The sequence below is a fragment of the Oncorhynchus keta genome, chromosome 11 (assembly GCF_023373465.1).
Source record: "Oncorhynchus keta strain PuntledgeMale-10-30-2019 chromosome 11, Oket_V2, whole genome shotgun sequence".
In the NCBI taxonomy this organism is placed as follows: Eukaryota; Metazoa; Chordata; class Actinopteri; order Salmoniformes; family Salmonidae; genus Oncorhynchus; species Oncorhynchus keta.
In genome coordinates this window covers 36,021,918-36,036,106 of record NC_068431.1, presented here as the reverse complement: position 1 = coordinate 36,036,106, position 14,189 = coordinate 36,021,918, and the positions used below count along the sequence as shown (strand labels likewise).

General features: G+C 42.1%; 1 protein-coding gene across 2 annotated transcripts in view; it reads right to left on the bottom strand.

Annotated features, from left to right (window-relative positions):
- or6at1 (odorant receptor, family 6, subfamily AT, member 1) overlaps positions 1-14,189 on the bottom strand; it is a 36,380-nt gene that overhangs the window by 1,088 nt on the left and 21,103 nt on the right. Inside the window, exons 1-3 of one of the 2 annotated variants that reach the window (XM_035780379.2) lie at positions 2,771-2,779; positions 1,146-1,328; positions 172-834 (exon numbers count right to left, since the gene is read on the bottom strand). In XM_035780379.2, coding sequence (XP_035636272.2) covers positions 172-834; positions 1,146-1,289 — 807 coding nt within the window. In that variant the 5' untranslated portion in view covers positions 1,290-1,328; positions 2,771-2,779. Of the gene's footprint in view, positions 1-171; positions 835-1,145; positions 1,329-2,770; positions 2,780-14,189 lie in introns of those variants that run through there. The other variant, XM_052457032.1, reaches the window with a different exon arrangement.

The following is a 14,189-nucleotide window of genomic DNA, read 5'->3' as shown; positions in this document are numbered from 1 at the left end:
AAATCAGAGAGGACATGGGTTACCAGAGTAATGGCGCAAATATCAGTCAAACTCTTCAACTGATGAATGTAAGATCACAGTGTTGACTGAAGGTTGTCTGATGGAGGAGTTAAACAGTCCTTAAAACAGGGAAAGGGGGAAGGGGGGAAAGAGGATGAAGAGGAGGGTCACCTCTGGAGAGAAGTTTCCCACACGGTAGGAGATATAGACAAATGAGGCAGAGCTGTAAGAAATGGACACAACCGTCAGGTGGGCGGCACAGGTGCTAAAAGCCTTCAGTCGCTCTGCGGTGCCCATTTTAGCTATCTTCACACCGATGAGGATGTAGGAAGTGAGGATGAGCACACCAGTGGTGAGCAGCGCTACGAGAGCAGAAGACAGTGACACAATGTTGTCCACCTGAGTGTCCCCACACACCAGCAGCCTCACTGAGGACGGGTCACACCAGCAGTGGCGCACCACGTTGGGTCCACAGTATGAACGCTGTACTGCCATGCTAGTGGTTGGGAAGGTGCAGATGGCACCGAAGGTCCATGCCCCAATGATGAGTAGCAGGCAGATGGGGCGGGTCATCACAGCGGCATAGCGGAGAGGATTACAGATAGCCACATAGCGGTCGTAGGCCATAGCGGTCAGCAGGGCGCGGCCGGTAACAGACATGTGGATGAAACAGTACATCTGGAGGAAGCAGCCGGGGACGGACACAGTCTTGACCTCAGTCAGGAAGCCTGACAACATGTTGGGGATGGTGACCGTTGTGTAAATCATGTCCACGATGGACAGGTTGTGGAGGAAGAAGTACATGGGGGAGCCCAGCTTCGGGTCGGTCCGGACCTTTAGGATGAGATAAAGAAAGCAGTTAGACAGTGATGTCATAGATAGGCCCAGCGGAGAGTTTTTCCTGACAACATGACTCGACCAGGGGAAACTCTGGGCCCAAGCCATAAATCTCAAGAGTTCTAAACTCCTGACTCCTGAGGAGTATAGTGTAGTCTACGGGCCCTGAGAGCAAATTCTAAGTGAGAGGACCTGAACAAAACCCTTTGAATACTAACACTAACTACAACTCATGGTCTCTTATAACATCATCTCTATCTAATGTTATTGTGATCTGGTTCTGGCTGTGCGTGTACAATGTACAGTACCAGGTAGATGATCATGATGTTTCCACCTAGGATGACGGTGTAGGCCAGCAGGAAGATGATAAACAGGACCATATTCTTCTCCCCCAGACTGGCCAGGCCCTGGATGATGAAGAAGGCGACAGGGCTGGACTGGGTGCTGTTCATACCTCTGAGCCAGTGGGCCTGATAGGATCTCAGACAAACCTGGTGCAGACAGAGAGATACATTGATACCTTGTAGCCTACAGATAGAATAAGTTCATTCTTAACAAACATGGCTTTGTACAGTTATATTCTTGTTACGAAAGTATCTACAATAATATATGGTGTAACTATAATTTCTATGAAAAGTGTTGCCTGTAGAAGCAAAAAATATAACACTTATTATTTCAGATTCTCAACATTGGTGGTGTCAGAGTGGGGAAATCTATGATATATTCGATGTGATATAACACAAACGTATACTAATTCATAGGAAGTGGTTCTCAATTATGTTCAGTTACAGGCCCAATGCAGTCAAAATTCTGTCGTATTGTACAACAGCTGATAAAACGCAGACTGTAAACGTGTGAAGAAATTGGATGTTATTATTTCCTGATAGTTGCTAGTTGAAAATACAATCTACACAGGACCTTCTAATCGGGAGGTTTCGCATGGGTGGAGTTTTGTATGGATCGAGGCAGTATAATGCTTGGAACTCCAACTTCCATCTTCAGCGTGTTCATGACAACTGTGAACTCGGGGAAAATGAGCTCAGACTGGGAATCATTGTTTTGAAGAGGTATCCAACTTGGAATTCCAAATTGGAAACTGCCATTTTTCTAGCCCTCCGACTTTACCATCTGGAGGTCACTGACATCATGATTTTACTAAGTTTTTTTCCAAGTTCTCAGTTGTCCAGAAAGTAACATTATTAATGGTCAGCTTTAATATTGCAGATAGATTGTAACATCCATATATGTAATTGTCTGCATAATTTATAATCCCCCACATATTTTTTGTAAATAGTAAATATATATATATATATATATATATATATATATATACACATACATAGCCACATATACACAAATATACATACATATACATATAGTAACATTTGTTAATATAGACCAATAACAAACATTTCCAAACCTTTTTGCCAAGAACAGATTACTGTTCAGATGACATATTCATCCCCCTCCCCACTCAGACCACTCCCAGACAGTCCTAGACATTTTTTTTGCTTGAGAAATAGTTTTTTTGTTGAAAAGCTATTTTTGGTTATTTTTGGCAATTTGTATGGAATAATATTACAGTAAGGTACTTATTTGTTAGCCAGAAATGATTTGATATTGAAATAAAAATGCCGGCATTCGGCCTTTAACAAATCCAGCCAAAAGATTGAACGCTGATTTCAAAATGTGTTAGTGAATGCAAATATTGTGCACTAATCTGTTGAAATCTGATTACTATAACATAAACAGTTTGTAAACAAAACACACATTTACACTTAACGCTCATTTATAAATAATATCTCTATGAGTTATCTATACAAATTCACATAGTGTTTCCTACGGAAGTATTTTCAGACAAATCCACAAATCCAACTGTTAAAAAACAAAATCTATACGATAGTTTTGCAGTATTGGAGGGTTAACCTCTTACCTGAGTGAGTGCAGGTCACACTCAGTGATCTTGAAGCTGAGCAGCTTCTTAAATACAATTATTTTACCAGCATCCCATCGTCCCTGTTTTTCCACAGGATGATGTGAGAGGCCGAAGGGACTTGTTATTTATCTAGTTTGTATGTCTACACTACATTCATTAAGAACTTTCCCTGGAATAATTAAACAAGAGAGCTCCAATGCAACGTATGTTTACATTAAACTCTAGGTAAATTGCATCATTACAGAATATTAATCATAAAAAGTAATTTAGCTACTGTATTTAACTTTAATTGGTGGTGTTTGTGTGTATACTTCTCTGGTGAGTAATTAGGTATGGCCTCATTAGCTGCAAACAGATGTTAAATTGGGATTTTGTTACTGGTGGAACTGTCCGTAAAATCATGTTTAACAACTCTTACTGTGCACTGTCTTCTATTCCTACGGTGGATGAACAAAGCCCAGAATTCAACTGTAACACATGGCATTGTACTTATGACTCTGAGAATATACATTTTTTTTTACTTAGGAACGGAAACAAATAACTAAACAACTGGACATAAGCAGTAGAAAAAGAGGCCTCAAGACAAATTTCAAATGACGCCCTTCACATTCAGTTTACACGTTTGGGCCTAATTTGTTCTCTTGTCAAAAGTTAGGAATAAGGGCTCATTTGAGACACAGACCTTCAGATAAATCAGGTTTTACTCTCCCACAGCCTTGTACAATATCAACATTAGAATACCCTTCTGTAAGATCCTCTTCCTTTATGTTCTCTGGTTTATCAGAGTTCTTAAATGTACAGTGCCTTTAGAAAGTATTCACCCCCTTGGCATTTTTCCCATTTTGTTGCCTTACAACCTGGAATTAAAACATATTTTTTGGGGGGGGGGTGTATCATTTGATTCATGCAACATGCCTACCACTTATTGTGAAACAAACAAGAAATAAGACAAAAAAACAGAAAACTTGAGCGTGCATAACTATTCACCCCCCCTAAAGTCAATACTTTGTAGAGCCACGTTTTGCAGCAATTACAGCTGCAAGTCTCTTGGGATATGCCTCTATAAGCTTGGCACATCTAACCACTGTGATTTTTGCACATTCTTCAAGGCAAAACTGCTCCAGCTCCATCAAGTTGGATGGTTCCTGCTGGTGTACAGCAATCATACCACAGATTCTCAATTGGATTGAGGTTTGGGCTTTGATTAGGCCATTCCAAGACATTTAAATGTTTCCCTTAAACCACTTGAGTGTTGCTTTAGCGGTATGCTTAATGTCATTGTCCTGCTGGAAGGTGAACCTCCATCCCAAGTCTCAAAACTCTGGAAGACAAACAGGTTTCCATCAAGAATTTCCCTGTATTTAGCACCATCTATCATTCCTTCAATTCTTACAATTTTCCCAGTCCCTGCCGATTAAAATTATCCCCACAGCATGATGCTGCCACCACCATGCTTCACTGTGGGGATGGTGTTCTCGGGCTGATGAGAGGTGTTGGGTTTGTGCCAGACATAGCGTTTTCCTTGTTAGACAAAAAGCTCAATTTTAGTCTCATCTGACCGGAGTACCCTCTTCACTACGTTTGGAGAGTCTCCCACATGCCCACATGCCTTTTCGCAAGACAAACATGTTTGCTTATTTTTTAATTTAATTAAGCAATGGCTTTTTTTCAGGCCACTCTTCCATAAAGCCCAGCTCTGTGGAATGTACAGCTTAAAGTGGTCCTATGGACAGATACTCCAATCTCCGCTGTGGAGCTTTGCAGGTCCTTCATGGTTATCTTTGGTCTCCTGCTCACAAATGTTGTTTTGTTGCCTCTCTGATCCTTGCCTGGTCCGTGAGTTTTGGTGGGCGGCCCTCTCATGGCAGGTTTGTTGTGGTGCCATGTTCTTTCCATTTTTTAATAATGGATTTAATGGTGCTCCGTTGGATGTTAAAAATTTCAGATATTTTTTAGAACCCGACCCTGATCTGTACTTCTCCACAACTTTGTCCCTGGCCTATTCGGAGAGCTCCTTGGTCTTCATGGTGCTACTTGCTTGGTGGTGTCCCTTGCTTAGTGGTGTCCCTTGCTTAGTGGTGTTGCAGACTCTGGGGCCTTTCAGAACAGGTGTATATATACTGAGATCATGTAATAGATCATGTGACACTTAGATTGCACACAGGTGGACTTTATTTAATGAATTATGTGACATCTGAAGGTAATTGGTTGCACCAGATCTGATTTAGGGGATTCATAACAAAGGGGGTGAATACATATGCGCACACCACTTTTCCGTTTTTATATTTTTTGAAAAACAAAGATCGTACTTTCTGGAGTAATGTACTCTGGTCTGATGACACAAACATAGAACTGTTTGGCCATAATGACAATAGTTTTGTTTGGAGGGAAAAGGGTGACGCTTGCAAGCTGAAGAATATCATCCCAACAGTGAAGCACGGGGGTGGTAGCATCATGTTGTAGGGGTGCTTTGCTGCAGGAGGGACTGGTGCACTTCACAAAATATATGGCATCATGTGGCGGGAAAATTATGTGGATATATAGAAACAACATCTCAAGATATTAGTCAGGAAGGTAAAGCTTGGACGCAAGTGGGTCTTCCAAATGGACAATGACCCCAAACATACTTCCAAAGTTGAGGTAAATGGCTTGAGGACAACACATTTGCTTACCGCCCCAATAGGTCCACAGATGACGCAGTTGCAATCCCACTGCACACTGCCCTAACCCATCTGGACATGAGGAATACCTATGTGAGAATGCTGTTCATCGACTACAGCTCAGCAATTAACACCATAGTACCCTCAAAACTCGTCATCAAGACCCTGGGTCTCGACCCCGTCCTGTGCAACTGGGTCCTGGACTTCCTGACGGGCTGCCCCAGGTGGTGAGGATAGGTAACAACATCTCCACCCCGCTGATCGGCAACACTGGAGCTCCACAAGGGTGCGTTCTCAGCCCCCTCCTGTATTCCCTGTTCACCCACAACTGCGTGGTCATGCACGCCTCCAACTCAATCATCAAGTTTGTAGACGACACTACAGTGGTAGGCTTGATTACCAACAACGACGAGACGGCCTACAGGGAGGAGGTGAGGGCCCTCGGAGTGTTGTGTCAGAAAAATAACCACACACTCAACGTCAACAAAACAAAGGAGATGATTGTGGACTTCAGGAAACAGCAGAGGGAGCACACCCCTATCTAAATCGACGGGACAGTAGTGGAGAGGGTAGAACGTTTTAAGTTCCTCGGCGTACACATCACGGATAAACTGAAATGGTCTAACCACACAGACAGCGTGGTGAAGAAGGCGCAGCAGCGCCTCTTCAACCTGAGGAGGCTGAAGAAATTCGGCTTGTGTCCAAAAACACTCACAAACTTTTACAAATGCAGAATAGAGAACATCCTTTTGGGCTGTATCACCGCCTGGTACGGCAACTGCTCCGCCCATAACCGTAAGGCTCTGCACAGGTCAGTGCAGGTGCATCAAGGCAGGGACCAAGAGACTGAAAAACAGCTTCTATCTCAAGGCTTCTTGTTAACTTCTTGAGTGTAGGGGGCAGGATTTTCGTTTTTTGGCTAACAAACGTACCCATTTGAAACGGCCTATTTCTCAGGCCCAGAAACTAGAATATGCATATAATTGTCAGATTGGGATAGAAAACACTCTAATGTTTCCAAAACTGTCCAAATATTGTCTGTGAATATAACAGAACTGATATTGCAGGCGAAAACATGAGGAAAATCAAACCAGGAAGTGCTGTTTTTCCTGAAAGCTCTCTGTTCCATTGGATGCCTTGCCTCCATATTTCTACGCACTTTACGGATACTATTTTGAATTTTCGTCTGCGATGTTGTGACCACTCGAGCCTGTGGATTTCTGAACGCACCAAACAAATGGAGGTATTTTGTACATAAAGATAATCTTGGAACAAATGGAACATTTATTGTTTAAGGTTAACTGGGAGTCTCGTGAGTGCAAACACCCGAAGATCATTAAAGGAAAGCGATTTATTCTATTGCTTTTCTGACTTTCGTGACCAATCTACTTGGCTGCTAGGTGTTTGTAATAATTTGTCTACTGAGAGAGATGTTCTTACATAAACGCTTGTTATGCTTTTGCCGAAAAGTATTGAAATCTGACGCGCTAGGTGGATTAACAACAAGCTAAGCTGTGTTTTGCTATATTGCACTTGTGATTTCATGAAAAATAAATATTTGTAGTAATTTAATTTGAATTTGGCGCGCAATTCAGCGGGTGTTGTTGAAAATGATCCCGCTAACGGGATGGGTGCGTCAAGTAGTTAAACAGCCATCACTAACATTGAGTGGCTGCTGCCAACTTACTGACTCAACTCCAGCCACTTTAATAATGGAAAAATTGATGTAATAAATATATCACTAGACACTTTAAACAATGCCACTTCATATAATGTTTACATACCCTACATTACTCATCTCATATGTATTCTGTAATCTATACCATCTACTGCATCTTGCCTATGCCATTCTATACCATCACTCATTCATATATTCTTATGTACATATTCTTAATCATTCCTTTACACTTGTGTGTATAAGGTAATTGTTGTGAAATTGTTAGGTTAGCTTACTAGTTGGATTACTGCATTGTCGGAACTAGAAGCACAAGCATTACGCTACACTCACCTTAACATCTGCTAACCATGTGTATGTGACAAATAAAATTTGATTTGATAAGAAGTCAAGGTATTGGAGTGGCCATCACAAAGCCCTGATCTCAATCCTATAAAATGTGTTGGCAGAATGTAAAAGCGTGTGCGAGCAAGGAGGCCTACAAACCTGACTTCGTTACACCAGCTCTGTTAGGAGGAAAGGGCCAAAATTCACCCAACTTATTGTGGGAAGCTTGTGGAAGGCTATCTGAAACGTTTGACCCAAGTTTTAAAAAATGTAAATGCAATGCTACCAAATACTAATTGAGTGGATGTAAACTTCTGACCCACTGGGAATGTGATGAAAGAAATAAAACTGTAATAAATCATTCTCTACTATTATTCTGACATTTCACATTCTTAAAATAAAGTGGTGATCCTAACTGACCTAAAACAGGGAATATCTACTTGGATTAAATGTCAGTAATTGTGAAATACTGAGTTTAAATGTATTTGGCTAAGGTGTATGTAAACTTCAGACTTCTACTGTATGTGTTAAGTAATGTTTATGATAGGCTAACATATTTTGAGGGTTGGAAAAGGGGTCTACAAATTCATAATAATAATAATAATTATATTTTGGTTAAGATGGTTTGGTTTGTCCATGTTTCGCTCCATTGCAGCATTAGCGGTCAGATTGAGTGTCAGCGAGAACAAGGTAGATGAGCTGAAGAGAGAGAATACAGGAAAAATTACACAAAAATGAGTTAGGCCTATATAAATCACTTCACATTGATTGTTATTCAAGCCCAAGAAGCAGAACTGTCAGCCTTGGAGGACAGAATGACAGAGAAAAAGTGAAACTGCAGGAAAAGCATTGCAAAACCTGTTTTATCTAATATTTGTGAGGGGCTTAGATTGTACAAAAATATTCTTATGATTATAGTCTTGGAAGGTAGAGAGTGCCAGTGAGAGTGAAGTGGAGATAAAAAATAAAGAATTAAGGTGTATTTAACCTCTACAGGATCGGTGTCCCTCCACCCGGACGGCTGAGCTAACGTGCACTAATGTGATTAGCATGACGTTGTAAGTAACAAGAACATATTAGACATAGACATATCTTATATGGGCAGAAAGCTTCAATTATTGTTAATCTAACTCCAATTTAAAGTAGCTATTACAGTGAACAAATACCATGCTATTGTTTGAGGAGAGTGCACAACAACAAATAACTTTTATCACGGCAACCTTTTTGATACATTCACATCTGAAGGTAAATCATGTGCTTACGTTCAGTAATCTTGCTCTGATTTGTCATCCTGAGGGCCCCAGAGATAAAATGTAGCATAATCTTGTTTGATAAAACCAATTTTTATGTTCAAATGTAGGAACGTTTGAACTCCTGTTGTTCTTAGGCAAAATGCCACAAGGAGTCCCTGGATACAGCCCTTAGCCATGGAATATTGGCCATGAACCCCCGATGTGCCTTATTACAATGATAAACTGGTTAGCAACATAATTAGAAAAGTAAAAAAAGTAATTTTGCGTCATACCAGTGGTATATTGTCTGATATGCCACAGCTTTAATAATTTAAAAGGCAGTGCCTTCAGAAACTATTCATACCCCTTTACTTATTCCACATTTTGTTGTGTTGCAGCCTGAATTCAAAATGGATTTAAAAAAATATTCTCTCCCATCTACACACAATACCCCATTATGACAAAGTGAAAACATGCTATTGAAAATGAAATTCGGAAATATCTCATTTACATAAGTATTCACACCACTGATTCACCTTTGGAAACAATTACAGCTGTGAGTCTTTCTGGGTAAGTCTCTAAGATCTTTCCACACCTGCATTGTACAATATTTGAACATCATTCTCAAAAAATTATTCAAGCTCCTTCAATTTGGTTATTGCAATGGCAAGACAGCCATTTTCAGGTCTTGACATAGATTTTCAAGCCAATTTAAGTCAAAACTGTAACTAGGCCACACAGGAACATTCGATGCCGTCTTGGTAAACAACTCCAGTGTATATTTGACTTGTGTTTTAGGTTATTGTCCTGCAAATGTGAAATGATCAGCCATTGTCTGTTGGAAAGCAGACAATTAGGTTTTTCTCTATGATTTTGCCTGTGCTCAGCTCTAATACATTTATTTTTATCCCCTCCCCAAAAAAACTCCCTAGTTCTTGCCAACAAGCATACTCATAACATGATGCAGCCACCACCATGCTTGAAAATATAAAAAGTGATAACTCTTTGTAATCAGGAAATAAAGTAAATTTCTTTGCCACATTTTTTGCAGTTTTACATTGGTGCCAATTGCAAACAGGATGCATGTTTTGGAATATTTTTTATTCTGTACAGGCTTCTTTCTTTCCACACTGTGATTTAGGTTAATATCATGGAGTAACTACAATGTTGTTGATCCAGCCTTAGTTTTCTCCTATCACAGCCATTAAACTCTGTAGCTGTTTTAAACCTTGTGATTTGCTGAATTTAAAAGAAAGTCCATTGTGGTATGGGTCACATTGTTTAAACACACTCAATGTTATGCGGAGTGGAACAGGGAATCCCAAGAGCAGACTCAGACGAGGAGACTGGGATGAAGTAACCAAGGCATTTATTGAAACATAGGGGGAAGATGGAGTGCAGGCCAGTGGAAGCTCGGATGGGTTGCAGGAAAGCGGGTGAAGAGGCTGAAGCTGGAGCAAGAGGGGTTGGGACAGGGTAAGCAGGTCCGGAGGGGAATCCAAGGGAGCAGTAGAGTGGGGAATCCAGGGCAGAGTAGCAGGATGAGGAGACGTAGAACTGGAGACAGGGACCAGAGTCAGAGCAGGCAGAACTGTAGCAGAGAGGAAAACCGTGTCAGGCAAGGAAAACAGGCACAATAGGATAACAGGACCGAAATAGTAACGGCTAGAAACGGCTAGAAACAGAATGACTAAGCAGAGATTTCGATCTGGCAGTGTGGAAGTGGCAGGACTGAGTATTTGTAGAGGTCTTGATTATGCTGAACAGGTTGCAGCTGATGGGGATCTGCTCTGACTCCAGCAAATTTTGTCTTATCAGACCTTTCAGACAGAGGAAATACAACATTTTGTTTCAAAAACTATTTTTTTATCCCCTTTTTCTCCCCAATTTCGTGGTATCCAATTGTTAGTAGTTACTATCTTGTCTCATCGCTACAACTCCCGTACGGGCTCGGGAGCAACGAAGGTCAAGAGCCATGTGTCCTCCGAAACACAACCCAATCAAGCCACACTGCTTCTTAACACAGCGCGCATCCAACCCAATGTGACGGAGGAAACACCTTACACCTGGCGACCTGATCAGTGCACACTGCGCCCGGCCCGTGACAGGAGTCGCTAGTGCTCAATGAGACAAGGATATCCCTACCGGCCAAACCCTCCCTAACCCTGACTACGCTAGGCGAATAGTGCGTCGCCCCATGGACCTCCTGGTCGCGGCCGGCTGTGACAGAGCCTGGGCTCTGGAGTGTCTACTAATGGCGGTTCTGGTGCGGGGCGAAATACCCGCTCATCCGCCAGCATCGGGGGCAGCTCTGGTGCGGGACAAATTACCCGCTCATCCTGCGGATCCAGCCCTGCACCCAGGCTGAATACTGTGCCTGGACTGGATCTAGGCTCAGGGGAAAGCTCCCGCCATGGAGCGGGACTGGACGCTATGCCTGGACTTGGCACCAACACCGAAGAATACTCTGGCCTTGGAGCTGGACTGGACGCCATGCTTAGACTGGGCATCGGCGCAGGGGAAGGCTCTGGCCATGGAGCTGGAGGTTCCGGACCGTTGACCATCGCAGGAGGTTCCGGACCGTGGACCATCTCAGGAGGTTCCGGACTGTTAAACGTCGCCGGAAGCTCCGGACTGGGAACCGTCGCCGGAAGCTCCGGACTGGGAACCGTCGCCGGAAGCTCCGGACTGGGAACCGTCGCCGGAAGCTCTGGACTGGGAACCGTCGCCGGCGCACTGGAGGCCTAGTGCGTGGAGCCGGGACAGGTTTGGGGCAATGCTGTAATAAGTTGGTTGTACTCTTGGATTGAGCAGACCTTTCCGTACAATTCTTATAACTCCATGAAGGACATAACTCTACCATTCCAATTTACAATATCATTTAAGTACAAAATACACTTTTCAAACATCTTTCCCATAAATACAGGTATTTTATCAACCAGCACATTTGAGTTCAGCCATAATATTTGCTGTAATATTTGTTCTATCTTCAGGGGGAAATTGAAATTGTAGCCAGCTCTAAATGCATGTTTGAAATAGAGAGATACTTTGAAACATGGCAATGGACAAAAACAATGGATGAGCTTTTCTTAGTAAACTACTTGAGAACCATTTAGGGTTCAAATAAACCTTTAGAATGAGTGAAGCTTTTAGAGAGAGGTTTAATGCTTTTATATTTAATAATCTCAACACACCCACATTCATTATAGAGATAGGCATGTTTTATTTTGTCTGGTTAGCGTCCCAGATAAAGCTAAATATTTTTTGCTCATATGATTTGAAAAACGATTATTCAGGAGTAGGCAGCGCCATAAGTGAGTAAACTGAGATATGACTAAGGAGTTAATCAGGGCAATTTTTCCATAAATATACAGGTATTTACCTCTCCATGGTTGCAGGTTCTGTCTTATTTCTTGTTTGTTTCACAATAAAACATACTTTGCATCTTTAAAGTGGTAGGCATGTTGTGTAAATACAATGATACAACCCCCCAATAAATATATTTTAATTCCAGGTTGTAAGGCAACAAAATAGGACAATACCAAGGGGGGGTGATTACTTTCGCAAGCCACTGTATATCATACATAAACACCTTCCTAACATTGAGTTGCACCAAACCTTTTGCCCTCAGAACAACTTCAATTCGTTTCGGCATGGACTCTACAAGGTGTTGAAAGCATTCCATAGGGATGCTGGCCCATGTTACCTCCAGTGTGTCCCACATCTGTGTCAAAGTGGCTGGACGTCCTTTTTGTGGTGGACCATTCTTGATACACACAGGAAACTGTTGAGCGTAAAAACCCAGCAGTGTTGCAGTTCTTGACACATTCAAATTGGTGCGCCTGGCACCTACTACCATACCCTGTTCAAATGCACTTAAATATTTTGTCTTGCCCATTCACCCACCCTCTGAATGGCACACATACACAATCCATGTCTCAATTGTCTTAAGGTTTAAGAGGGAGCAGGATTTGGAGTCAGGGGATCAGGCTCTGGTGGTAATCAGGGCAGAAGTGCAGCACGGCTGTTTCTCCTCCTCTGGCACCCTCTGCTAAGACTGAATATTTGCAGAGTTATTAAGGAGTAAGCAAGAACCGCTGATAACCATCTCAAGGTCGAAATCCCCCTTCACAGAGTGGCAGTATGATTTTAAACACTGATTCAATAGAACCATTGAGAGCTAGACAACCTACAGGAGCACTGACCCTCTCAACACAATGACTGACGGATTTAACAAGGTTTATTAGAGATATATAGATTTAAAGATCTTACTGAGGCAGTGACCTGTATCGGAGCTATATAATGAAATTATTTAGAAGGGTTGGTCTTGTTCTGGAAACACTTAGTGAATGTTAAAACCTGTAGACTTCCATTTGGACATGGTGGGGGAATGAACCTGAAGGGAAGTTCACTTGTAGGTACAGATGTAGGTACAGATGTAGTATCTTAATATGATCACTCTTTTGTTGCTGAGAATTTTCCTGTGAAACAGGAAATGCAAACTTCTAAAGTTTGTCATTTCCACCGTCAAATTTCAGACCTAATTTGCCATAAAGAAAAATGTATCAACCCCTAAATAAAAGTTCCATTAATTATAATCCACATAATAATTCACATTTCCTGTTGCTGCAGCATTATTTTCCTGCTCTAGCAAACTGCCTGAAATTAAGCTCCAATATCTGTAACTATAGCTCTGTACCGAATATTGTATCTGCCTTTGGGAGGGCCAGACACATCAACAGCAGAGGGAACACTCACTGCACACAAAGCACAAGTCATATTTTTGCCACACCCTGATCTGTTTCACTTGTCTTGTGATCGTCTCCACCCCCTCCAGGTGTCGCTTATTTTTCCCGGTGTATTTATCCCTGTGTTTTCTGTCTCTCTGTGCCAGTTTGTCTCGTCTTGTCAAGTCAAGTCAACCAGCGTGTTTTTTCCGTGCCTCTGCTTTTTCTCATCTCTCTTTTGCTAGTCCTCCTGGTTTTGACCTTTGCCTGCCCTGACTCTGAACCCGCCTGCCTGACCATACTACCTGCCCTGACCTCGAGCCTGCCTGCCACTCTGTACCTCCTGGACTCTGACCGTGTTATGATATTTTTGCCTGTCCACGATCATTCTCTTGCCTGCCCCTTGGATACTAATAAATATCAGAGACTCTAACCATCTGCCTCCCATGTCTGCATCTGGGTCTCACCCTGTGCCCTTATAGTTTTCGTAAGTTTGTTATATACTGGAATTACAAGATTAAGGCTTAATTTGCATTATTTTCCAAAGAGACAGGTTTAGTGAACAAGAGAAGGGGTGCCAGAGAAACAGAGAGAGGGGAGTTTGCCATTCCCCAGTTAACCTGTGGCAGCATGCAAGTGTGTGCGTTCATGTGTTTGTTTTGTGTATGTGATAGTGAGGTCATAAGGGTCCATGATAGTTAGTGGGATTTTAATTAGTAGGTAAAGTGTGTTTATGTTGACACTGCCCTATTAGTCTTCACTTCAGAGAATGTTCAATGCAGACACCTGGGGCCA